General features: G+C 41.9%; 1 protein-coding gene across 1 annotated transcript in view; it reads right to left on the bottom strand.

Annotated features, from left to right (window-relative positions):
• Positions 1–26,856, bottom strand: part of LOC126442773 (uncharacterized) — a 109,915-nt gene that overhangs the window by 16,882 nt on the left and 66,177 nt on the right. The window contains exons 4-5 of the mRNA XM_050090803.1: positions 24,437–24,602; positions 13,111–13,137 (exon numbers count right to left, since the gene is read on the bottom strand). Coding sequence (XP_049946760.1) covers positions 13,111–13,137; positions 24,437–24,602 — 193 coding nt within the window. The remainder of the gene's footprint in view (positions 1–13,110; positions 13,138–24,436; positions 24,603–26,856) is intronic.

Here is a 26,856-nt window from a genome sequence, read left to right as displayed (position 1 = left end):
TCTTGTCTATTTGTAAACTTTGTCAAAAGGCGATACCATCTACTGTCTCCCATCGTGCTCCGCCGTTTCCTATCATTCCTTCTAAATTAAAAGAATTTGCTGCTGTTGATCTCTTGGGACCGCTTGTCAGAACATCTAATGGATTTTCGTACGTTTTAGTCGCTGTTGAACTTACTTCAAAATTTGTTTCTTTCACTCCGTTACGTAAAGCCACTGGACGATCTGTATCCAACGCCTTTGTTAAAAATTTCTTACGTGAAGTTGGACACGTTAGCGAAGTCATTTCAGATAACGGACCTCAATTCAGATCTGCTGGTTGGTCACGTATGCTTTGGAATCATTAAATCAAACCTGTTTTTATTTCATTGTACTCACCACATTGTAACCCGTCTGAACGGATTATGAAAGAAATCAATAAGCTTTGCAGACTATATTGTCACAGAAAGCATCAGCATTGGGACAGATATTTACACTTATTTCAAAATGTGCTGAATGAAATGCCTCATGATTCTACTGCTTTACCACCTACTCTTGTACTAAAGAATGAAGAACCACTGAACAGAATCAGAGAGCTTGTACCTTTCCTGAATACACATAAACTTCGACACAAAGACATAATTGATTTGGCTCTTAAAAATATAAAATCTGCGGCAGACAAAAGGAGAAAACTACACGGTAAAGCAAATGCAAAGAAATTTTATATTCGTCAGAAAGTTCTCATTAAAGCTCATTCATTGTCACATAAGAAGAAACACTTGAGTCACAAATTCTTTCTAGTTTACAATGGACCTTACTGAATCCGACGTATACCACATGATAATTGCGTTGAAGTTTAAACTCTGCGTACTAGGAAGAGTAAAGGTTTACACCACATTTCACATGTAAAACCGTTTATTGAAAGATAATCTGCTTTTTAACTTTGTCTTTGCCATATAACTTTTCACTTTACATTACTAGTATGCTGTGTCAGACTTAAGAAACTGTTAACATACAACAATGTTTGAAGTTAAATATCCAGTCTAGAACCTAGGGAACATTTTTAAACAAGAAATTACGAATGCATTGTTATAGTGAACAGACGAGACAGTGTTGTATTTGTACATTCTTGCTTGTTAGTTGCACGATTACGTAACGACTATCAGGCTTACATACTTAGGACACATACTGGTACTGCTAATGAGATTTTAATGCAACATTTTGGTTTACTTGGAAATACATTCTGGGTTTAAAGTACTTTCTGTGAGATACCAGATGACACAGTGGTTAGTTTATGTGACAGCTACACGATTTTATCACGACGCTACTAATGAGTGACAATATACAATGTTGCTTTTGCGGTGTTTCTGTTTTATATCTGCACAGTTTTTCTGTTTTATTCTGGAAAGTAAAACATGTTTTAGTAGTAACTTTTGTGGTATAGCTACAATGAGACTGCCTTTTCCGTAGCACAACAATATGTTACAGCACAGTAATTTCTTCATCACGGCAATAAGCGTAATAACTAAGATATCTATACGCAAAGCATTTCACTTTTGTTTATCATGAGGTAAGTACATTGACTTCTGCAGAACTTAGCTTTCAGAGGACAATAACTACGACACTTTCACAGAGATTATCTTACAGCAAGACGCACATTTAGCGCTACAGGACGTGTGTTTGAGTGATTAATTTTGTACTTAAATCATTTATTTTTAAAGATATTTGAAGGACAATGATACAAAGGTTTTCCGTAATACATTTCATTCCATTGTTGTAATCTGTAACACCTGAGGGTATAATTACATTAATCCTCAGGGGGGTGCACGCTTACTTTGTGTACCATGTGTTTGGCAAGCACAAGGAGCCCTAGCTAATATGGTATTTGCTTATACAACTTTTCACATCAGTACCATATTTCTCTAACACATAAATTACACAGCTATCTGATTATTTGACAGAGAAACAAACATTCTTTTTACTACATCAGTGACAGATGTTTACGCAATTACACAGTTGGATAACTTCACACTTATGAAACTGTATTTTGTCTGTACTTTGTAAACTGTTCATATTTTTTTGGAACCATTGTGATACTATGAGAGCTTTGAATGATGTATTTGGTATGGGATCATGATTTTTAAAGTGCGTTTGAGGCAGATCACACTTTTGTCATGAGCAGAGAATTTTTTTTAGGTTTTGAAATTATTGGAGGAAGCTACGACGATTTTGAGAGTTGACTGAGATGTTATGATGTTATTGTTACGATGACTATGTGTATTATACTGTTGCGGTATGTTTATGATCAGTAAGCTGATGCTATATGAGTTATTTGATTATGCTACATATCTGTAATGATGAAATATTGAATAAGTGTTGACGAATAAGGTAAGGAATAATGAGTAGTGGTTAGGGACTCTGGTTTGTGAAAAAGGTTGTTGGAAACCAAGAATCGTACTTTAAGAGTTATGAAATGTGTGTATATGTGTGAATGTATCACAATGCTGGCGAAAATTTTTTGGACGCTGTTATATTTATAGGATTTCGTTTCTACAGATTTGTAACCCAAATTCTTGACCTGTGAAATATTTTTATATGAGGCTGTCACTGTAGCGGAAACTGGTGTCGTAAATATTTCGGTAAGAAAGTTAAGTGACCACCTGCACCTAATGCGTCGTGGGCACCCAGCTGGGCGACAGTCGCCTTAAAAAAAAAGCCATTAGCGTGTGCCTTCCAGAGGCACAGGTGGAAAAAAAAGGGAGGCCATTATCCTCCCTATTGACGTTCCTTTGTAGAAAGCATCGGAAAAACGACACCGTCGAACTTGATAACATATGATTACACTGTGGAGCTCTTAATTTATGATTTACTGAAATGCCTAATGAAATGACGAGAAATATTTTTATGTCTATACACCTGATTATGACTATTGTCTCTCTAGTTGAGAGATTTGTCTACTAACTTATGAAATGCCTAATGACTACTAAATGATGTTCTTATGCTTTACTTTGTACATAGTTGCTTATTTCATTTGATATCTAGTTTCTAGCTGCACTGCAGCATTGGTTAAAATAAAATTTTATAGATGTACTAATATAAATATTTTCTGTCTACAGATTGAGTAAATCATAATTTTTTTCAAAAAAATGAGGGAGCACAAAACGACATTTACCTTCACAGGAACTGCATTCATAATTTTCTTTTCAAGTACTTGGTAATTTCTTTTGTAGAATAAATTGTGATGCATCACTCTAGTATTAAGATGTGACATAGGTATTAGACATGGCCATTTTTAGTGTACTATTTTTTTTGCTTGAGCTTTGTCATGTTTAGGTATAAGTTATTTCATTTTCTGTTGTTGGTTGCCAGGCATAGTGCCACTGAATTTCAATTTGTGTTACTCTGCTAAGCCAGATTTATTTTTTTTTGTTTGCTGCGCATTGCCTCATATTAGTTGTAATGTTGAATTGCTTGGTAATTTAGATTTACTGTAGCTTGCTTTGCGATTTTCCATTTTTTATTGCTGTTTATATTAATTGTTTTATGTGCTGCTGCATTGCCTCGTCCCTTAGTTTAGCATCTGAGCTCAGTAGATTTAAGTTAACTTAAGAGGGGGTAGCCTCTAAGAGAATGAGTTGCGATGAATTGGAAGAAATGCATTGAGAAGTTATACAAAAAAAAGTACAGAAAACAGGTTTAGGTAGGATTTTCTTGGAAATAAATGTTGAGGTAAGAAATGTGTGAACATATAAATACAGAAAGCATGCTTAGATAGAATTTTTTTTGTGGAAACAAAGGATGAAATAAGAGGAAAGATATATGAAGTTTTGGGTTGGACTGCAGTACCAAATGTTACACTGAAGACGAACCCTGTCCTTTCCTATTGGTGTTATCCCACTATGTGTTTGTGTACCCTTGTGCATTTGTTTTCTTCCTGTCTCTGTGTAGTTTCATAGAATTTTTTCTTCTTTTAATATTAAGCTACATTCACTATGATGAGGAATACTGTTATCCTCGAATATAATTGGCATTAATAATATGTTATTTACTTTGTAAAGATGTTAGACATTATTAATTCTGTTCTGTTTAATGCTCATGTGTGAAGTTGATGTTTCAAAAGTTATTGTGATCTTTTATGTATGTACTCATGTCATAATTCCACTGATGTATATGTTAGTTCGATTCTTTTGTAAAGCCTGTACTACAAATGTTATCTGTATTGTTATGTTTTTAATGATGTGTTCTGTACCTTTGTTATTGTATTCTCATGTTATAAAATTGTAATTGACACCAGTTTATCAAACTAAGTAACTTGTAAGCATTCATTTCACTGCACACATTTCCGTTGGTCATAGTATATGGACAATATGTGAGAAGTAGGGACTGATAGTGTTTGCACGTGTGTTAATGATTCAGCAAGGGACTGGATAACAGCATTGCTGGTTCTAAGGACAATTCCTAAAACTTTGTGAGTGCACAAGTGGTGGTTTATGGACTTGCTACATTATCCGCAAGACTCTTCAGTGGTGATTGTGCACCTGCACAGTCACAACAGATGGCTGCTGGCCATCTCTTCAAGGACTACAGTGGGTCTACATCTTTGATGATCCATCAATACCATTATTTCTACAAGGACTGCAGTGGGTCTGCACCTTTGATGACCCACCAATACCGTAATCTCTTCCAGGACTACAGTGGGTCTGCTCTATGATCACCTACCTACCAATATTCTTCCAAACTACAACTGACTCTGCTGTGGGTTTGCTCTGTTGTGGCCCATTATCTGTCAGCATGTCAAGAGTCGGCACTGTCTTTCCGTTGGAAGGACAACGCTACTTCTTCAAGACTGCATGGAAATCCACTACTTCCGTGTGCATTTTCTTTTACTGCTCAGACTTTGAGAAAAACACTGCTATTCTACTGTTATGTACGATTAGGACTGTCTTTATGGACTGTGAGAAAATTTTAGCTTTTGACCAACATTGTATCAATAAGTGTGTGCATTTGATTTCTTTGTTATTGTAATTATGAAAAATTTTTTTCAAATCTGTATTGGCCACTGCCCAATCCAATTTGTAAAATTTTTTGTGGGGAGCATGGGGGCTATGTAGGTAGGCTGTTCAGGTTTTTTTATTGGTAACGCCACCTCTGTATGAAAATCACTGGCTGTGCTGTGTGCAGTCTGTGGCTGCTTTGCATTGTTGTAATACTCGCCATTGTAGTGTTGGGCAGCGGCAGCTGGATGTGAACAGCGCGTAGCGTTGTGCAGTTGGAGGTGAGCCGCCAGCAGTGGTGGATGTGGGGAGAGAGATGGCGAAGTTTTGAAATTTGTCATGAACTGCTATATTTATATATGATGATATCAAGGTAAATACATTGTTTGTTCTCTATTAATATCTTTCATTTGCTAACTATCCCTATCAGTAGTTAGTGCCTTCAGTAGTTTGAATCTTTTATTTAGCTGGCAGTAGTGGCGCTCGCTGTATTGCAGTAGCTTGAGTAGCGAAGATTTTTGTGAGGTAAGTGATTTGTGAAAGGTATAGTTTACTGTTAGTCAGGGCCATTCTTTTGTAGGAAATTTTGAAAGTCAGATTGCGTTACGCTAACAAAATATTGTGTGTCAGTTTAAGCACAGTCATGTATAATTGTTCAAAGGGGACGTTTCAAGTTAAAGACGATGATGAAAGAATATCAAACCAGTGCCGTCAACAGTATTTCATTTATGCATGTGGATTTCACAAGCAAAAGATGAAAAGGTAGAGAAAATGTATGACGGCACCAGATAGGCAACTCAGTATGCTGCGGTAGGGGAAGGAACATAAGACGGTGTTATCGCAAAATTTGGGCTCGGTGGTATGAAGGGGAGAGGAGAGACAATACTAGAGTTTTGTGATAAACATCGGATAGTGGTAGCGAATACACCGCTCAAAAATCATAAAAGCAGGAAGTATACTAAGACGTGGCCTGGAGTGGATGCTAGATATCAGCTTGATGACGTTATTGATAGGCTGAGATTCCGAAATGAGATAATGGATTGTAAAATTTAATCAGGGGCAGATATAGACTAAGACCACAATGAAATAAAGATAAATAATAGGCTGAATATAAAGAGAACTATCAAGAAAATTAAATGTGGCAATAACGAGGAGAATCTGAGAATGGGTAGATGTGCTGTAATGAATATTACAGTAGGTAGTTCAGTTAAAGGGGAAGGGGTCATCAAAGAAGCTGGAAGTGTGTTCCTCGAACCACTCCGTCACAGTCCTGGCCTTGTGAGATGGGGCATTTCCTTGTTGAAAAATGCCACTGCCGTCGGGAAACATGTTCGTTCTAAAGGGGTGTGTGTGTTGTGCCATCCAGTGTACGATACACATTGGCCGTCACGGTGCCTTGCACGAGCTCCATTGAACCCACGAATGCCCGTGTCAGTGGTTTCCAGAGCACAATGGAGCCGCCGCCAACTTGTCTCCATACGGCCGTACAGGTGTCAAGGGGCTGTTCCGCTGGAAGGCGACAGATTCGCGCCCTGCTATTGGGATGAAGAAGGTATCGGGATTCACACAGCCATACAAGGCTCTGCCACTGTTGCACTGCCCAGTGCTGAACATTCCAGGCGAAGTCGTCAGTGTCGTGCTGTTCATATTAGCACAAGCATGGGTCGCCGGCTGCGGAGGCCCATCGTTGGGAGTGTCCGGTGCACTGTGAGTTCAGACACACTTGTGCCCTGCCCAGCATTAAAGTCTCGTGTTAGTTCCGCCACAGTTGGCAGCCTGTCCTGTTTTGCCAGTCCGCCCAGCCTACTACATCCGACATCTGTAATGGGAGGTGGCCGCCCAACCCTACGACGTCTGGACGTGGTTTGTCCTTGGCGTTGAAGACATTCACCACAGCTCTCCTTGCAGTTTTTGAAATGCTCGTACCTAACCTCCACGCCATCGCAGTCTGCCCTCGGTCAAAGTCAGACACAACGCGCGCCTTCACAATTCTACACACAGACAGCACTCACTGATACCACATGCACCGTACGTGTGTCTGATCAGCAGGCATATCTCGCCAGCTGACGCCGCTATCGCCTAAATGGATTTATATCGATAGTAGGCCGTTATGTTCTGGCTGATCGGTGTAGGTACGAGTAGAATAACTGAGAAAAAATCTTCTGTAATGGAAGAAATATTGCCGGCCTTAGTGGCCGAGCGGTTCTAGGCGCTACAGTCTGGAACCGCGTGACCGCTACGGTCGCAGGTCCGAATCCTGTCTCGGGCATGGATGTGTGTGATGTCCTTAAGTTAGTTAGGTTTAAGTAGTTCTAAGTTATAGGGGAGTGATGAGCTCAGAAGTTAAGTCCCATAGTGCTCAGAGCCATTTGAACCATTTGAAGAAGTATTTAAACTGATATTCGAATGAAAGAAGTAGGAAAATACTCTGAGAAAGACAGGAATAAAGCAATATGTACTTAGGGATTAAGCACAGTGATAGCATGTCAAGAAAGCTGCACGAAAATTGCGAATAAATCGAAAAAGAAATGATCGTCGGAAAGATAAATTCAACATACAGAAAAATCAAAACAACTTCCGTTGAAATTAAATGCAGAAGTGTCAACATTAATAGTGTAGAAAGAGTTACGATGTTAAACGCAGAGGAGAGAGAGGATATGTGGAAAGACGGTGTTTAATGGCTTTAGGAGGGAAAAGAGCTGTCAGTGACGAGCTGGAAGAAGAAACAGACGTCAATAAGGGGTTCATTATTACTGTCAGAGTCTGACACAGCTATGGAGGACTTGCGCTTGAATAAGGTAAAAGACATAGATACTCAAGTTTTGCAATTGCTAAATGCGCTGGGATTAAACGCAACAAACTTTTCATGTTGTGGTGGAGACTTTCGAAAATATCATCGGTACAATTCCAAAGGTAGTAAAGGGAAATAAATGTGAGACTTATTGCACAATCAGTACAGTAGCTCAAGAATGCAAGTGTCAGAAACAAATAGCATAGGATGCAAAAATAGTTGTGGACGTGACCGAAGGTTTTCCTTTAGAAAAGGTGAAGGCAGTTCTGAAGAAGCAACACTTAAGAAAAATTGAGGCTCTTTTATGGGATTTGCAGACCTGGGAAAAACGTTATGGAATGGCGAATGGTGAAGGACTATCGATATTCTGAGAAAATAACAGTGAGCATTACGGAAAGACGTGAAATATACATATGTATAAGTATCAAGAAGTAACAATTAGTACTGAAGACAAATGACGAAGTGCTCGTATTAAGAAAGGCATAAGACAGAGATCAACTCTTTCGTTCTTACTGTTCAATGTGGCCGCGCGGAGTGGCCGCGTGGTTTGAGGCGCTGTGTCACGGATTGCGCGGCTCCTCCCGCCGGAGGTTCGAGTCCTCCCTCGGGCATGGGTGTGTGTGTGTTGTTCTTACCGTAAGTTAGTCTAAGTAGTGTGTAAGTCTAGGGACCCCAGACCTCAGCAGTTTGGTCCCTTGGGAATTCACAAACATTTGAACATTTTGTTCAACGTGTACATCGCAGAAGCAGTGACAGGTCGGTCCAGGAGTGGGGTTGAACCACAGAGTGAAAGATCACCAGGGATAAGATTCGCAGATGACATTGTTCATATCAGTGAAAGCAAGGAATATTTTCAGAACATAATGGAATGAACAGTCTACAGAGCACAGAAAATGGACTGAGAGTAAATCGAAGAAAGGCGAAAATAGTGAGGTGAGGAAGAAACGTGGTTTGTGAGAACGTCTGTTGTAAAAAAAAATTTCCTTGTTTTGAGAAAGATATTTCTGAAAATGTGTGTATGGACTGCAGCTTTGTGTGGAACCGAATGTCGGACAAGGAAATCTCAGAAAGAAGACAGTCAAAGCGTTTTGGACGTGGTGCTATGGAAGGATGTTGAAAATTAGGAGGACTGATAAGATACGGAATGGGGAGCGGAGAAGATTGTATGGAAAACATTTACAAAAAGAAGAGACGTGATGATGGCTCATGTGTTAAGAATCAAGGAATAACATTTATGATGCTTGAAGGAATTACAGAGTATGAAAATCGTAGGGCAAGACAGTGACTGGAATATACGGAAAGAACAATTGAGGACGGAGGGCGCAACTGCTGCTCTGGGGCGAAAAGTTGGCACAGGAGGGGGAACCGTTGCGGCCACTGGAAACCCTGTAGGGACATTGATCAACGAAAAAGAAAATGGCGATTTAGAAGATTGTTGGCCTTTTTAACTGGCATTCTTGCTTACTTCTGCCAATAGAAAGTGTGTCTGATATTCAAATGACAGGAAAGAGAGCGTTGACTACTGTATATATTTGAATTTCCATTGACATTTGCAATCAAAGTTCATCATAAAACCTGTACTGAAGCTGTGTTTCGTTGTCTTCTGCTACCAGACAGTGCTACAGGTTGTCCCATGTTTATACAGAAAAGATGTACAGGAACGTCTTCATGTTCTTACATGTTTCTTCTCCCCACATTAGTTTAGGTATCTAGTTAGTAAAGTTTTACCGAATACTTTTATGGAAGAAAACTATATCCCTCAAGGAGATGTTTCAATTGTGACGCGGTTTCTGATGGCTATAACTAACAATACCTCAATGGACTGTTCGGGCACTTTAGTTGCGGAGAGTTTTTCAGTTTTCAATACATCTTTCACAATTGCAGCAAGTACGCACCAACTGCAGATGATTGCTAAGAGACTAGAGAGATGGGCACACAGACCTGGATTCAAGTAATTGTCTAAAAATAAGCTGCATGTGTTGCTTGTTAACAGTTCCCGTCATCCTTTCCGTCTTCCAGAACTGAAACTGAGGGACATCTTTTTAAATTTGAAGGCGTCGATGAGGTATATTGGCATCCATTTTCATCAGGCGTTCAAGTGCCTGCCACATCTGAGGAACTTTTGCTCTCGATCCATCAAAGCCCTTGAAATTTTAAAGCGTGCAGCACACAGAGTTTGGGAAGAAGATCGAGCAGACCTGCCCCAGTTTTAAAGAGCGTTTGTCTGGTCCCAGCTTCATGATGGATCTCCGATGATCAGACCTTCTAGGCCGTCATATTTGGAGGTCCACTGGGTGGGCATTAGACTAGCAAGAGGTGCATTTAGAGCCTCTTCACCGAAGCTTGCCAGCCACCACTTCTAATGTGACGGCAGCTGCTCGCCGTAACAAATGTCCACGGCTGAGATCGCTAATGCAATCCTGTGCAGTGGCGCTTGACCTGGTGGTAAGGCAGTTCAGATTCTGGAGGCGGAAAAAGTTTTTACTGCCAGTATTTGGGTGGCGAGGGGATGAGAGGTGGTGGCGTAAAGCTCCTGGTCACCAGGCTCTACGCCAGTGTTCTCGTTTGAATACTAAAGCTGTCTGCAGTATTTCACCAAGTGGGGGCATGCAACACTGTTGATGGTAGTTTGTCTGCTGGATGGGGATGTTCAGCCTGGTGGCCCCCTTTGTGTCAATCATCAGGAGCAGGCCATATGCCAGCACTGGCTTTCACCCTCTCCTTTCCCCTGTCATCATCATACAAAACAAAGATCACACTACACACACACACACACACACACACACACACACACACACACACACACACACACAATACATACATGGAATATTACAAATATTCTAATGGATCACGTTGTAAATAAAAACAAATCAAAGAAGCTACTCATTGTGCAACAAGCTTACAAAATGTCTTGCAAAATATAATTGCCAGCATACCATACTGATTCTCTCCCACTCACAGAGTGGCTTTTCGATAATCGTCTGTGAGCAGTGGGACCATTTGGGAACCGAACAAAGAGCTGTATTTTAAAAGTGGTTGTGGCGAATACTAAGCCTTACAACACAGGTGGAGTAATTCACCACCATATTATGTTTAGAAGCCATTACTTTTTTTAAATTTGACTGATTTTAAAGATTGTAATTTTTTGGGTATATTTACTAACGTCTTACATGAACACATGAATTTTAAGATTGTTTATTGAAATGTATCTAGACAGAGAGGATACCTTGGGTGCTCGATGGTATTCTCTGATTGTGTCCTCAGAGTCTGCCTACCACACGCTTTCACAATCCGTCATGCTGAGCTATAGGATATTTGGAAGACCCTGTATCGTATGAGATGATACAAAGGAAACATTTTTCTAAACTGATCCAATACCCTTAGTGCTCAAGCATGTAGGTGAAAAGGTTTCGTAAAATGTACGCATTTATCTTGCGGCCACATTGTGGATAGGTGGTGGTGTACTGCCAGGTACCTGGGCTGGAAACCAGCAGGTAGATATTGAGGTGAAGAAGGCCTGTAGGGAGTGGCAGTTGGAGAAAGCATCATTCCCTTGGAACCTGTGAACTCACTGTTGAGCCAGAAGGTCAGGCGTGAATGGGAAGGTGAGTGGCTTGTCACTTGTCACCGTACTGGACGTTGCTCTTTGTGGGTGGCGTTTTCTCTGTAGAAAGTTCCAGCTATTTCTGAAATTCGTTGAACTGTCCAGATTACACTCTAAGCTGTTAGGTTGAAGGAGTTTCAGAGTGGTGTCTCATCCCTTACCAACCCAACCTTCAGTCAGCTGCAATTCCTGCTGCTCCATTTAAAATCTTTCATTGTACCTTTCCTCTTTTAGTTGACTGCTTTACAAATCATGATTTCATACATCATAGTGTCTCTTTCTCTCTCTCTCTCGCTATATATATATATATATATATATATATATATATATATATATATGTGTGTGTGTGTGTGTGTGTGTGTGTGTGTGTGTGTGTGTGTCTGTCTGTCTGTATGTGTGTTAATTCCTATGGGACCAAACTGGTGAGGTCCCTAGACTTACACACTACTTAAACTATGTTAATAACAACACACATACCCATGGTTGAGGGAGGACTCGAAACTCCAGTGGGAGGGGCTGCATAATTCGGGACATGGCACCACTAAGTGGGCAGCCCACACAGAGTGGAAATAATGTAAAACATATTGTGACTGTGCACTGGAAACTTGGAGTTTCAATAGAGACTAGCAACTGTCACAGAGAAGCCTTACGTAAAATGTTGCCTGCGAATTCCCAACTGCGTCTTATGTAGAAAGTAATATCAATAGCTGAGTTGGATTGTTTGGTGGAAGAGACCAGACAGCGAGGTCATCGGTCTCATCGGATTAGGGAAGGATGTCGGCTGTACCCTTTCAAAGAAACCATCCAGGGATTTACCTGGAGTGATTTAGGGAAATCACGGCAAACCTAAATGAGGAGGGCCGGGCGCGGGATTGAACCGTCGTCCTCCCGAATGCGAGTCCAGTGTGCTAACCACTGCGCCACCTTGCTGGGTTCAATAGCTGGCAATGCTGGAACACAGTGGGGTGGGGGATTACTCTATCAAGGAATCCAACAACTCTTCCACAGAAGGGAGAAATGTCTCTTTTCATCTCCTTTCAAAGAGTGTCAAACTAACATTCACCCCAACAGTAGCATCTGTGACTATTTTCTAATAAAACACTAGACCAAGCATTAAAGATTTAATTTAATAATTGCCAGCCTCTTACTTCTTTTCAGAGTCTGTGGTAATTCTGTCCATTTTGTAACGAGAATTTTATAAGAATAGCAATTGTCATGATGTTAACAGTTCTTTTGTATTATTTATTACAGCATAATTCTTGTACAATCATCATGTCCAGCGTACTGGATGAGTACTGTTCTGGAATGAGACCTCAGGTAGAAGGACAAAACGATGGGCCAAGACATTCTGAAGTAATGATTCAGTAGACATACATAAAAACTTTTGAAGTCAGTTGAGCAGGCCGCGGTGGCTGAGCGGTTCTAGGCGCTTCAGTCCGGAACCGCGCGACTGCTACGGCCGCAGATTCGAATCCTGCCTCGAGCATGGATGTGTGTGATATCCTTAGGTTAGTTAGGTTTAAGTAGTTCTAAGTCCTAGGGGACTCATGACCTCAGATGTTAAGTCCCATAGTGCTCAGAGCCATTTGAACCAATTGATGCCAGTTGATTACATGGCATGCTAATTGAAACTGAATTTTGATATAACATCTCACATGATAAATAATGCTGTAAAGACACTGTTGCACAACTGAGAACATATCCGCAACAATAACAAAAAGTTTGATTATGTGGACGATACATACCTCCTAAAGGTGGCTTGAATCCCAGAGCTGCAGAAAGAAAAGTAGTGTAAATATATAAAGTCAACAGAGTCTGTTTTTAATAAATATAAATGTACAAAAGTAAATGAGATAAGTGCAACAGAATAGTATAGTTCTAAGTTTCTTCAGCAATGGCAGTCGCTTGTACACAATAGACACATATCTAAATCATGAAGCAAAAAAGAAAACTTTCTACTGATTGTTTAAAAACTTAATTTTTAGACAAATTTCAATTAACGATGTTCTTATTGCGTAATTTTTATCAGTCCTAGGAATCTGCATGGCAACAAATAAAATGAAAACAAAATTATATCAATAAAACACACTCAGCACAGTGCCTATGTGAACAATCAAAACAGCTTTCTATAGCACTCTGGCGTGTTCCTTTGCCTGTTTTGCCAGTCGGAACTAGTTATTCACTTTCAATGCCTTTGAAGTTGATAGGAGATTACAGTGAAATCTGCCTTAGTGTTATTTCTTTTGAGTCCAGCTGTCACAAGGCATATCTTGAATTTCATTCATATAAGATTTTCAGACTCATCCAAAGTAGCCCTAAATATTGGAAGATATCATTTAAAAAGTCTGTGAGATTTAGAAAAATATGTGAGACAAGATGATACCTTAGTTTTAAACGATCAAACTTAATTTCCTTTTACCCCTCTCTTAAATTAAGTTTCATTTATATAATAGGCTAAAATTGTAAGTTCTGTTCTATTTTCATCTGTTCTGACTGCAGCAACACACACAGAAATAAGTTTATGTTTCATTTATAATGATATTTAGCCATAAGTCACAAATAATTTTATCTGTGTTTGTGAGGCATAGTTGTCATCTGTCAGTGGCTTAGGAAGGCAAAAGGTTGTGACTTATTTAACAAATAATATTTTGAAGAACGTTAGGAAAATTTTCCCTAGATACAATTTAAAAAATGAAATTATGCCAAGGCTAATTACTAAAGATATTAACTATTTAATGATGTAAAGATAAATAAGGTACACTTTACACTAACTGCGAATAAAGTAAAGTCTTGCATTCAGAATAAGATAGATTCTTGAGCAGAGATGCAACGAGCACTCTGGGACAAAACCTGTCACAGTGTTTGCTGCCCTTATTTGTATATGACATAGCATTCCAAGATAGTGGAATCGAAGATGGCAAGGCAGGAAATTAAAAAATCCAAGACAGGGCAACTACTGAAATATCAGAGATGATGGAACTACCTCGCTTCTCCAAATTTTAAAATGATGGGAAATTTAAGAAGCCTACTTATGACAGAGAGAAATTCAAAAAGCCCAGACTTGCGTGTGCTGCCCTATTTTGGATGCGCTCAGTATACCCAAATGGCATGTATATTGCGAATACATTTAGGGGCAGTGTTATGGAACAGTGTCTCCCATAACTGCCCTGTAATCTAATTAATAACTCATTCATCAAATTAGACTAAAAATTTCGAGCGATAAATTTAAGTACACATGTAAGTGAAACAAATGCCAGCGATTGTGATTCTAATAAGTTCTTCATTATTGCAAGTCTATGCTGTGACTGATATGTGTAACGTTTCTGTGTAAGCTGGGTCTGCTGGCTGGCTGTGGGAAGTCGAGAACTGCACGGCGAGAATAGCAAGTGGTTCGGAAAACTTTTTTTCGCTAAAAGGGGCAGAATGCAGCCAGGTACACACTGGGAAGCAGCTGCAGCGTGGGACGGATGTGGTACGCCTTGCGTGGTCACTGCATGGCCAGCTGGGAGAAATCTGCACTCTGTAAATTCCATTGTGAGAAGGAGCAAAAAGAATAACATTTAAAAAGATAGAGGTTTGTGACGGGTTGGGGAAAAAAAATGAAGCAGAGAGAAGTACTCACTGGATCCAAAGGAGTCCAGCAAAAACTTATGTTGAAATTTAGGGGCAGATATTCGTAGGCACCTGCTACAGGTGCCGAATACTAAAACCTACGACATTTAGAATTCTTTCTACTGTCAGTTGCCATCAGATAATAGAGTGCTGTTGTCGTACTGAATACTAGCTCTCGGAAGCTAAGTAAGGTTTCGCTACTCTTGTGGAAGATGCAGTTTTATAATAGGACCTGGTTAGCGATATTGTACGGCTTATCGTCTGATGTTTATTGTTTCACGAAACCGTGAACAGTAAACGTTTTTGTTTAATGATCCAGGATTGTATCGCCCATCTGAGGGAAGACGAAACCAACTACTCAGTGTTTCAAGAAGATGACGCTACTGCTAACACGGCTTACAACACACTATGCGTCTTATGGAAGAGTTTTTTGGCGAAATTTTCATCTCAAAGAACCTATGGCAGCCTCGCTCCTCGGAGTTTACGCCAACAGACATTTTTCTTTGGGGAATAGCATGTAGTGTACCGCAAACGGCAATGCTTCATTCGAGATTTAAATATTGAAACAACTTCATACACGAGAAGCATACCATAATCAGATGGACAGAAAGGGATTCCCAATAAAATTAGGCGGGTTGAGCCTTGTATAGTCACTCGTGGATGTCATTACCAACATAGTGTACATAGTAACCACACAGTTACTTTCTGAGCACCCATACAAACAGTGGCACTCAATACACATATTATATACAGGTACTCGTTACAGAGGAAATGTTGAGGAAGAAGAAATCCTGACCTCTGCCGCATTCGAGCAACGAAAAAATTCATAGGTGACAAATGAAAATTTCTATCAACGCTGGGGTTCTAAACCGGGTCTTCCGTTTAGCAGGAAGATGCATAAACTACGCTACCTTGACATAGCAGTTAGACACAATTGCGCAGACTACACAAGTGTGCTACCCCTGCTCCATCCATATTACTTTTCGCCGCACAGCTAGCCGTGGTGGCCGAGCAGTTATAGGCCCTTTAGTCCGGAAGCGAGCTGCTGCTACGGTCGGTTCGAATCCTGCCTCGGGCAGGGATGTGTGTGATGTCCTTAGGTTAGTTAGGTTTAAGTAGTTCTAAGTTCTAGGGGACTGATGACCTCAGAAGTCCCATAGTGCTCAGAGCCATTTGAACCACGAAGGGATGCAGGCAGTATGCAACTGCCAATGTGTCTCCGATTACTACCACAGGTGCCACGCAAGTACAGGAGAATGTCTCCCACACCATAACACTGCTCCCACCAGCCAGTGTCAGTGGGTCGCTGCACGTTTGAAACCGCAGTTCACCTCGATGACGACCATCGACCTAGTGTAGCAAAAGTGTGGTTCACCCGAAGAGCCGACACTTTTCGATTGATCGACGGTCGTACCCCGACAGTCCTGTGCCCACTGCAATCGTAGCTAACGATGTCGTTGCCTCAACACGTGGGGGTGGTGTGCTGCGGAGCTCCGTGTTGGGCAATGCACGATGAGAGGTGTGCTCTGGAACACTTGTGCTGCACCAGCACTGTGCTCTTTCGGCAGAGGTGCCACAGATGACCATCCGTGCTGCTTCACATAGCAGCGAAGCCTCCGACCCCAACGTCCTGTGAAGAATAGTGGACGTCTAGCCATTCAGCGCCTAATAGTAATTTCACAGTCGAACCCCTTCCCGCAGATGCTCACGACAGTAGCACGTGAACATTCGACCGTCTCCGCCGTTTTAGAGACACTCGTTCACAGGTTCTGCGTAATAATAATCTGCCATTTGTCGAAGTCGCTTATCTCGGTGGATTTCCCCATGTGCGGCCCGTATCTCCGCCGTCCGTGGCTGCTGCACTTACGCACTTTCGTCACTGCGTCACGTGCCCGCAGCGACACCAGGCGGCGTCCAGCGACGCGGTGGACAGTCGTCGTAATGTTTCGGCTTATCGCTGTGTATCTGTGTAAGTGGTGCCTGTTCTTTCGGACATGTCGGGAAGTAAAGACACCACTCATACAGGTTGTAGATGTTTTTGAAGGCCTTTATGCTCAAAAACATCAGATGGTAGAGAGTGCCAAAATTAGCACTGTGCGATCTAGAACTAACGCTCAGCAATGAATACTTACTTTTGTCTTATTTACTTTAGCAGTCCAGGCTAATATTGACAGTGCAAAATGACAGCCACTCTTCTCAGTGCACGCCTTATGAGGCGTCAAAGCTGCTCCCCCGACTCTGCTTGAGTTTTGTACACTGAATACTCTGTGTAGCCACACGGGAAAAAAATACAATTAAGGGCAATGTGGTTTATTCGTTTGGATGTTCACGTTACCAATTCTGACGCAGAGACATAAGCAGTTTGCACGACATGTGCCCACCTCTCTGCCCACTGAAGCCCTCGAGCTGCCTGCAACACTCACTCACTCTGCATGCAGACGCTCACAACGCGACACTACAGAGCGCTCTGCCCTCTCCGACTCCTTTCGTACTCACAGGGCTTCAAGTTCAGTGTCTGGACGTAAATGTTCTGAGGTGCCACCGCGCATTTCTCCAACGAACAAGACAAATTGGATTTGATGGTGAGAAGACTTCCGAGTGTTGTTACCCAAACAGCATTTGACTAACTCAGCTTGTAGCATAGTCGGATTTTCAATCATGAACACTACAGTGGAATCTAGCTAGTAGCATACTTTTTTAAATGTAATATTTATCAACAAATGCGAACGTTAAGTAAGAAATAAACGTAACATCCTTTTATTGACGGTTACTAGATGTCTAAAAATGAATTTAAACTCCTTAGGAATATGCCAAAACGTATATTATTCAAAGAAAAAATTACGTATTTCAATAACACTAGTGAGTCTGTGAAAATGATACTTTCTTATTATCTATCTGATGTATCGGCTTCGTATGCCATATTATATTTACTGTCAGTAGCAACGAATAACCAAGATGTTATTCTTATTAAACACTATAGTTACATATCTGTCAATTAAGATTACACTTTGTTAATAAATATAGAAGTTTTTTTAAAAATTAAAAGATACAGGGTGACGCAGAAAAACGGGAACATTTCCACAATCCAATAAAACTAGAAGTGATGAAGGAAATAAATTGCATTCATCGTAACTGAAACCTTCCAACTTTGCCATTTAGGAAACATTGATGGCATTTATCATTTTTCAACAATTACGTCCTTTAGATGGCGTCCTCCTGTAAGAATACATTCGTGAAACCTGCTGTTGAGATTCCTCATTGACCGCTGCAACATCTCAGCTGGCATTCTGTGGATTGCATCCCGAATTCTCTGTTTTAACTCGTCCAGGGTTCTTGGTCGAGTCGCGTAGACTTTGCTCTTGAGGTAGCTCCAGAAAAAAAAATCACAAACGGATAGATCTGGCGATCTAGGAGGCCCGGGTATTTTAACGTATCGTGAGATCACACGGTAGCCAAACAACTCTCGCACATATGCCACTGATTGCCGTGTAGTGTGTAGTGTGTGATGTCGCTCTGTCACGTTGAAACCAGGCTTCTTGAACGTTTGCAAAGTTGTGCAATGCAGGTGTAACGAAAGTTCGTAACATCTCCACGAACCGATCGGCGTTGACAGTTATTGTGTTTCGTTGTTCATTTGCGAGACAATACGGTCCGATAATCCCACGTGATGAAACAGCACGCCATACTGTCACTTTAGTAGCGTGTCAAGGGCGCTCATGAACGTCATTAGGATTTGTGTTTTCCCAGTAGCGGTAGCTCGGTTTGTTCACATTACTTGTGCCTCATCTGACGTCCACAACTTTTTTTACAAATTCATCGTCATTGTTTATTTTTGTTATCATTTGTTGACAGAATCCTAATCGTAATCCGAAACCGGGGTCCTTAAATTGTTGCACCATCTGTAGTTTGCACGGATGAAATTTTAAATCAAGATGAATGATTCTGCGAACACTCTCCCGGGACACTCCAATCGCTGCTTCTTGCTTACGAATTGACGCCGTGGGCTCCGTAAGACAGACTCGCGTTCAACATCAGTGTTCGCTGGAGAACGCACACTTCTTGGTCGTCCTGTTGATTTCTTTTTGAGGGCAGATCCAGTGTCTTCAAAGTTATTAATCCAACATTTTATCGCGCCTTTCGACGGAACGGCATCATGACATCCTAAATTACAAAAATGTCAAAACTCCCTCTGCGCCGCTACCAAACTATCACTGTTTTTATAAATCATTTTTATGGCTGCCGCACGCTGTTGTCCGTTCCACTGACGCACGATTAGTGAAATGGCGAACTGTTTACTTGCTGTCTGTCACGAACCCGCAGTGCTGCCACGTGCGCATGGCTGCCACTCCTCATTTCAAACTTTCCCGTTATTCTGTGTCACCCTGTATTTATCTTACTAGCGATATTCGAACCATCGAACGTACTAACGTGATGAGAAACCGACGAATTCGTCGAAATAATGAAAATTGTTTTCAACTGCACTTGGAGATCTGCTAATTTTGAAAGGTGATATTTCAGAGTTCTTTGTCGTACTGTCTTAGAAAATTTATGTGCGTGCACTGAACTCCACCTGCTGCAAGTGTGCACAAAATCGGAATCTGTGAGGACCCCTCGTCAATGTAGAATCCTCCTTTTACCACCAGCATAACTGTGACCTGAAGCCACTTTGGCACAAAAAACTTTTTATAATTATCTGACAGGTCTTTCACTGGAAACTGTCCTCAGAAACATCGGTAAATTATTTCTTTGGTATTGTGTAACGTCATCACATATACAATCACGGCCTTCCCCGTACTCTCTGACTGCCGAAGGAGTCTGCCACCTCTGCAACAAACCACCTCCGTCGCTCGCTAATTGGCGATTGTTGTTGAAATCCATACGCTGTGTGGAAAGGGCACATCACACAAGAATTCCAGTCTTCCTACTACAGACCCTGGAAGCAAATGAATCCCTTACGCGACTTGCCGTAAGATCAAACAAATTGTACTATCTTGCGTACATGGGCATGTTACAGCGTGTCATGAAATGATTCCGTAGTATCTAACATTTTATTTCTTCCTGAAAAAAGTTTTTGGGCAGTACTACGTTAGTGAAGCATCTGTATACACGTACGAGGCTAATCCGCAAACTAAGGTTACAAAAATTTTTTGAGGCGCAAAAAATTTAATTTATCATAATAAAATTTAGATGCATTGTAGTACAGGTGCTGCATTATTTTTCCAAGCAATCACCATGTATCTCTGTACATTTTGTCATCAGTAGGACGAGTTTTTTGATTCGTGTGTCATAGACGTCTCCCACCGCCTTTTTCAGTCAGTTCTTCACTTCGATATTCACCTCGTCGTCGTCGGAAAAGTGTTTTCCAATAAGGTTTTTCTTCAATTTATTGACCGGCCGCTGTGACCGAGCGGTTCTAGGCACTTCAGTCTGGAACCGCGCTGCTGCTACGGTCGAAGGTTCGAATCCTACCTCGGGCATGGATGTGTGCGATGTCCTGAGGTTAGTTAAGTTTAAGTAGTTCTAAGTCTAGGGGACTGATGACCTCAGATGTTAAGTCCCATACTGCTTACAGCCATTTGGACCATCAATTTAGTGAACATAGTCACTAGGTGTGAGATCGGGGCTGTGAGAGAGTTGACTTAAAACATCCCGACCAAACGAAGTCAACCACTCTTGCGTTGCATGAGCGGTGTGCGGACGCGCGCTCTCATGAAGCAGACAGAGTCTCGTTGTCAGCACGTCTGTGTTGTATGGCTCTGCGAAGTTTCTTCATGACCCCACAGTATCTTGCAGCATTTATGGTCCCACCTATTTCCAAAAAATCAACGGGAGAAACTCTTTTCCTGTCCTAAAACACTGACACGACGATTTTCCTTGCTATATCCTGGGTGTGAACTTCTTGGCTATGATATTTCCGTTCATCTCCCTTATACAGACACTCTATATACTCCTTTTGCCTTTCAGCTTTCCCTTCCTTGCTTAGGACTGGTTTTACATCTGAGCTCTTGATTTTCATACAGTTGCTTCCCTTATCTCAAAAAGTCTTCTTAAATTTCCTGTAGCCAGAATCCATTTTGCCCTAGTGAAACATTCCTACATTTGTTCTCTACCCATTCTTGCCCAGCCATTTAACACTTCCTGTCCAACTCATTTTGAGAGACGTTTGTATTCCCCTTCGCTAGCTTTATTTGCTGCAATTTTATATTTTCTTCTTTCATCAATTGAATTCAATGTCTCTACTATGCCTTGTCTTTCGACCTATTTGACACTCTGCTGCCTTCTCTATTTCATCTCTTATAGCTATCTATTTGTCTTCTACTGTATTCCTTTTCCCTGCTCTACTCAACCGCTGCGTAATGCTTCGTCTAAAACTATCAGCAACCTCTAGTTTTTTCAACTTATCCATGTTCCGTCTCCTTAATTTCCTACCTTTTTTGCAGTTTCTTCAGGTTTAATGTACAGTTCACTACCAATAATTTGTGGTCAGAGTCCAATTTAACCCTGTAAATGTCTTACAGTTTAAAATCTGGTTCCGAAATCCCTTTCTTGCCATTATGTAATCAATCTGAAACCTTCCAGTGCCTCCAGGAGTCTTCCATGTATACGCGCTACTTTGATGATTCTCAAGCAAGGTGTTAGCGATGGCCGCGCGGGGTAGCCGAGCGGTCTGGGGCGCCTTGTCACGGTCCGCGCGGCTCCCCCCGTCGGAGATTCGAGTCCTCCCTCGGGCATGGGTGTGTGTTGTCCTTAGCGTAAGTTAGTTTAAGTTAGATTATGTAGTGTGTAAGCCTAGGGACCGATGACCTCAGCAGTTTGGTCCCATAAGACCTTACTACAAATTTCCATTGTTACCAATGATTAAATTATCCTATGTGCAAAATTCCACTAGACGGCTTGCTCTTTCATTTCTTTCCGTGAGTCGAAATTAAATTTTTGCTTTTCTTCCTTTTCCTACCACCAAACTGCAGTCTCCCATGACAATTAAATAATCGTTTCCTTTAACTATCTGAATAATTTCTTTTATCTCATCATACATTTCTTCAGTCTCTCCATTATCTCCAGAGCTAGTTAGCATATAAACTTGTACAACTATTGTAGGTGTGAACTTAGTGCCTATCTTGGCTACGTTAATGCGTTCACTATGCTGTTTCACGTAGATTACCTGCATTCCTATTTGCTTATTCATTATTACACCCACTCTTGCATTATCCCTTTGTGACTTTGTATTTATAACCCTGCATTCATCTGACAGAAGTCCTGTTTCTCTTGACACCGAGCTTCGCTAAGTCTCAATATATTGAACTTCAAGCTATCCATTTCCGTTTTTAAAACCTCTAACCTACCTGCCCGATTAACGCATTTAACATTCGAAGATACTATCCGTAGAACGACAGATTTGTTTTCCTTGGTGATGACATCCTTCTGAGTAGTTCCAGCATGGAGATCCGAATAGGAAATTCTTTCATCTCCAGAATATGTTACCCAACAAGAACCTATCATAATTTAACCATATAGTAGAGCTACATGCCCTCGGGAAAATTACAGCTGCAGTTTCCCCTCGCTTTAGGCTGCTCGCAGTACCAGGACAGCAATGCCGTCTTGGTTAGCCAGATGAGTCAATCATTCAGACTGATGCCCCTGCAACGACTGAAAAGGGTGCCGCCGCTCTTCAGGAGCCGTATGTTTGTCTGGCTTCTCGACAGGCATCACTCCATTGTTGTTGTACACACAGTACAGCTACGTACGGTTAAGGCAGGCAAGCCACCCAAACCGACGGCAAGTCCGTGGTTCATGGGAAACATGGGAAACTATGAACGAAATTTTCACTCTGCAGCGGAGTGTGCGCTGATATGAAATTTCCTGACAGCTTAAAACTGTGTACCAGATATGAAACTTTCTGGCAGATTAAAACTTTGTTGCCAGACTGAGATTAGAGCTCGGGACCTTTGCCTATTGCGGGCAATTGCTCTATCAACCGAGCTAGCAAGCACGATTTACGACCAGCCTTTACAGTTTCAATTCTGCCAGTAACTCGTCTCCTAGGTTCCAAACTTCACAGGAGCTCTCCTGCGAACCTTGCAGAGCTAGCACTCCTGAAAGAAAGGATATTGCGGAGACATGGCTTAGTCACAGACAGGTGGATGGTTCCAGAATGAAGTATTGACTCTACAGGGGAATATGCGCTCCTCTGATTATTCCTGGCAGACTAAAACTGTATGGCAGACCGAGACTCGGGATCTTTGCCTTTCGTGGGCAAGTGCTCTGCCAGCTAACCTTCCTTCCAGGAGTGCTATTCCTGCATGGTTTCCAATAGAACTTTCGAAGGTAGGAGACGAGATACTGGCCAAACTGAAGCTGTGACGACGGGGTGTGAACTGTGCTTGGATAGCTTAGTCAGTAGAGCACTTGCCCACGAAAGGACAAAGTCCAGAGTTCGAGTCTCGACCTGATACACAGTTATAACCTGCGAGGAAGTTTCTAACCAGAGCAGACACCTCTGCAGCGTGAAAATTTCTTTCAGAAAACATCCCCCAGGCTATGCCTATGCCATCTCTCCGCAATATAATTTCTTAAGGAGTGATAGTTTTGCAAGGTTCATAGGAGAAAAATGGTTCAAATGGCTCTAAGCACTATGGGAGGTCATCAGTCCTACAGACTTAGAACTACGTAAACCTAACTAACCTAAGGACATCATACACGTCCATGCCCGAGGTAGGATTCGAACCTGCGACCATAGCAGTCGCGTGGTTCCGGACTGAAGGGCCTAGAACCGCTCGGCCACAGCGGCCGGCTCGCAGGAGAACGTGTGTGAAATTTGGATGGTAGGAGACGAGATGTTGGCACAATTGAAGCTGTGAGTACGGTGCATGAGTTGTGCTCAGGTAGCTCAGTTGGTAGAGCACTTGCCCACCAGAGGCAAAGGTCCCGAGTTCGAGTCTCGGTCCGGCTCACAGTTTCATTGGAAACTGTGGTTTAACCAACATAAAATTGCAATATTGCTTCAGAACAAATTAGTGTATTTGCACGTGCTCCTTTACGCTTTTTTCTGTAACAATCCAGAAGAATTGTACTTGTTTCCCATTGCCATTGTTGTCATGTTGTATGTGCTTGGAATGTACGAACATAAATTTGTTTACATCATCAGGTACACCACTCACATAAATGCAGCTGACTGCTGTGTATTACATCGAACTTCAAGGAGGAAACTCTCTCTCTCCAGGAGACAACGCCGAGGCAGGCTTGGCTTTAGCCAGTGGCAGTGACGGGAGGGCACTGTGTACAGCCACCTCTTTTTTGCTTCTCGGCTAAATGATTGCGACTGAAACTTTTTCTACCGACAGGACTTTTACCTGCTATGTCCACCTCTTCAATGACCGCGAAGCCCTGGGTTGTGGAATTTCATAACTCTACTGAAACAATTACTTGTGATCATGTGTTACTCAAAGATCAAATCCTTACCTTTGAAAAATCCGACTTCGTAGATATCGATGACCAGCTGCACACAAACTTGTCTTTTTCCATCCTTCAGACCCTTCATGTACAATTTATACTTCCCGTAAGGTAAGGCGACGAACTTTTTTAGGGTGATCGGTCGTGTCCAGTACCGATGCATGTAGTAGGTGCCCTGCTAACAGAGGTAGCGATGTAATTACACAATACAGGTTTTGTGACTAAATAAAAACTTGAACTTGTAGGATTATTCTTTGTCGAGGTCTTTACTGAGTATCAGATGTAGCAGTCTCTTCCTGTTTTTTTTTTCTGCTCCTTTCATAACTTAGACACGCTTATTGCATTTTGGCCGTCATATATTGGCACATGTAAGTTAAGGAAATAACAAAGGATGTTGAAATTCACACTCTAATAGTTAACATAGCAATGAGTGAACATCCTGATACTTCTCAGCAATCAGTGGCGAATGACAAAGACAGGAACAGGAAAGTCTAAATCTCAAGGCATTTGCCTAACACGAGTGAAATTAAGAAACAGAGTGTAAGACGTCGTGGTCTCCTGACCTTCATTGCTTACATATTCCGCCCTCACAATCACATTCTGCACATCAAGACGCTTCACTCGAACCCACACTCGATAAGATAAAGTCAATCTTGTATGAATTCATTTAAATTATATGCAAATAACTAATAAGTCGCAAGTGCGCACCGTGGTTGAAATACTCGAGGCTGGCGTACACACTTACATTCACGACACGACGCCACAGGAGCTTTTAGTTCGAGAGAGGCAAAACCGCACGCCAGGAGGACGGTCCCAACCCATCTACGCCTGTAGAGCAAACAGCGTTAGTACGAGTGAAAGGAGGAACGACCCCGTGTTCGGCTTAAAAGCAAATTCCGCTACATTGTGTGGGAGCGGCCAGCCTACGCATTCTTTACACATAGCACGCAGTTTCAGAGATTTTCACAGAGAGACAGCAAACGCGAAATGCCGATACTACAGATTTCCGGATTGGTCGCCTTAAACGAAACGTCATTCTCCCGTTTTAGAAGAGCAATGTTGATTGGTAGACGATATTTCTGACGTCTTGAGCTGAAGGAGTAATGGAAGAGACCGAAAGATATACCCCTTCATGCCTGGCGTGAAGAGGCGCCGTTCCGTTGTCTCTCTTGGAGCGAGAACACGTAACGAGAGAGTGCGCGCTCGTACATGTACTCAAAGAGCGCGGAACAAGTCTCTCCTCAGTACTGCACTGGGAGAGCACCTCTGTTGAGAGCGAATCGAAGTGTGACTCTATATTGAGTCCTTGCAATTAAGCGTTGTCCACTGTATTGGCCGACACACTTATTGTGCGGTGTGAATGGACAGAGTTATAGTTAAACGCCTGCGAGCGAATTTTGAGTGGCATCGTGGTGGACTGTTTATCTGATCGGTGTACCACGCCAATAGTTAGACTAGGGGCGAATAGAAGTCCTTGAGTTCATCAAGGCGTAGGGAGAGTTTGATTGGCGAAGGTCAATCCAGATAGAACGAGAGTTATCTTATTTGTCAGCAGCGAGCGGCGCAGACAGCAGTCATCGCAGCTTACAGCATTGTGCGCTACAGTTCTTGCGAGTCCCATATTTCCTCCACAACAGTACACTTCACTGCATTTCACACGCGACATTCCTGACCGTACCTTGCAATATTCTAAAGGATAATTATTCAAGTTGAGTATCTCCTCCATGTCCGAACAACATCTCTTTGGTTCTCTCAGAGACTCCTGGACACTTCCCTTGTTGAGAGCCCTTCCTGGAACAAAGAGACAATGTGGACGCGATCGAACAGCGATATCTAGGCATGGTTGAACTACAGACAACACGAGCCATGTACGTCCTTCTTGGTGGAATGACCGGAACTGATCGGCTGTCGGACCCCAACCGTCTAATAGGCGCTGCTCATGCATGATTGTTTACATTTTTGGGCAGGTTTTGTGACATCTCTGAACACTCAAAGGGACTGTGTCTGTGGTACAATATCCATAATCAGTGACTGTCTTCAGGAGTTCTGGGAACCGGGGTGATGCAAAACTTTTTTTTGGTGTGCGTAAATGGATACTTAAATATGGAGCTCTAAAACCGGCAGTATATTTACAACGTGAAGCAGATACTTTTATGAGCCGATGGGTTGATATTTTATCAGTGTGTTTATAGAATATCTATATGTTGATGCTATTTAAATATCGATATATCGGATACTCGATACCTTTAAAAATATCAACAGTTCTATCAGAAAGAGTAGGTGGCTGTTTCTCGAGGAGGTCCTGGCTATACTTCAGTCTTCCGTGAAGACGTATCCGTGTCCACAGGACTGCATGCATTCGTTCCTGGTGTGACGAAGGCTTACAAACCCTACCGCACGTCGTCCGTTAAATCAATCAGTCTTAAGGC

Source organism: Schistocerca serialis, unplaced genomic scaffold, assembly GCF_023864345.2.
Source record: "Schistocerca serialis cubense isolate TAMUIC-IGC-003099 unplaced genomic scaffold, iqSchSeri2.2 HiC_scaffold_1406, whole genome shotgun sequence".
Classification (NCBI taxonomy): domain Eukaryota; kingdom Metazoa; phylum Arthropoda; class Insecta; order Orthoptera; family Acrididae; genus Schistocerca; species Schistocerca serialis.
This window is presented reverse-complemented; position numbering and strand designations above follow the sequence as displayed.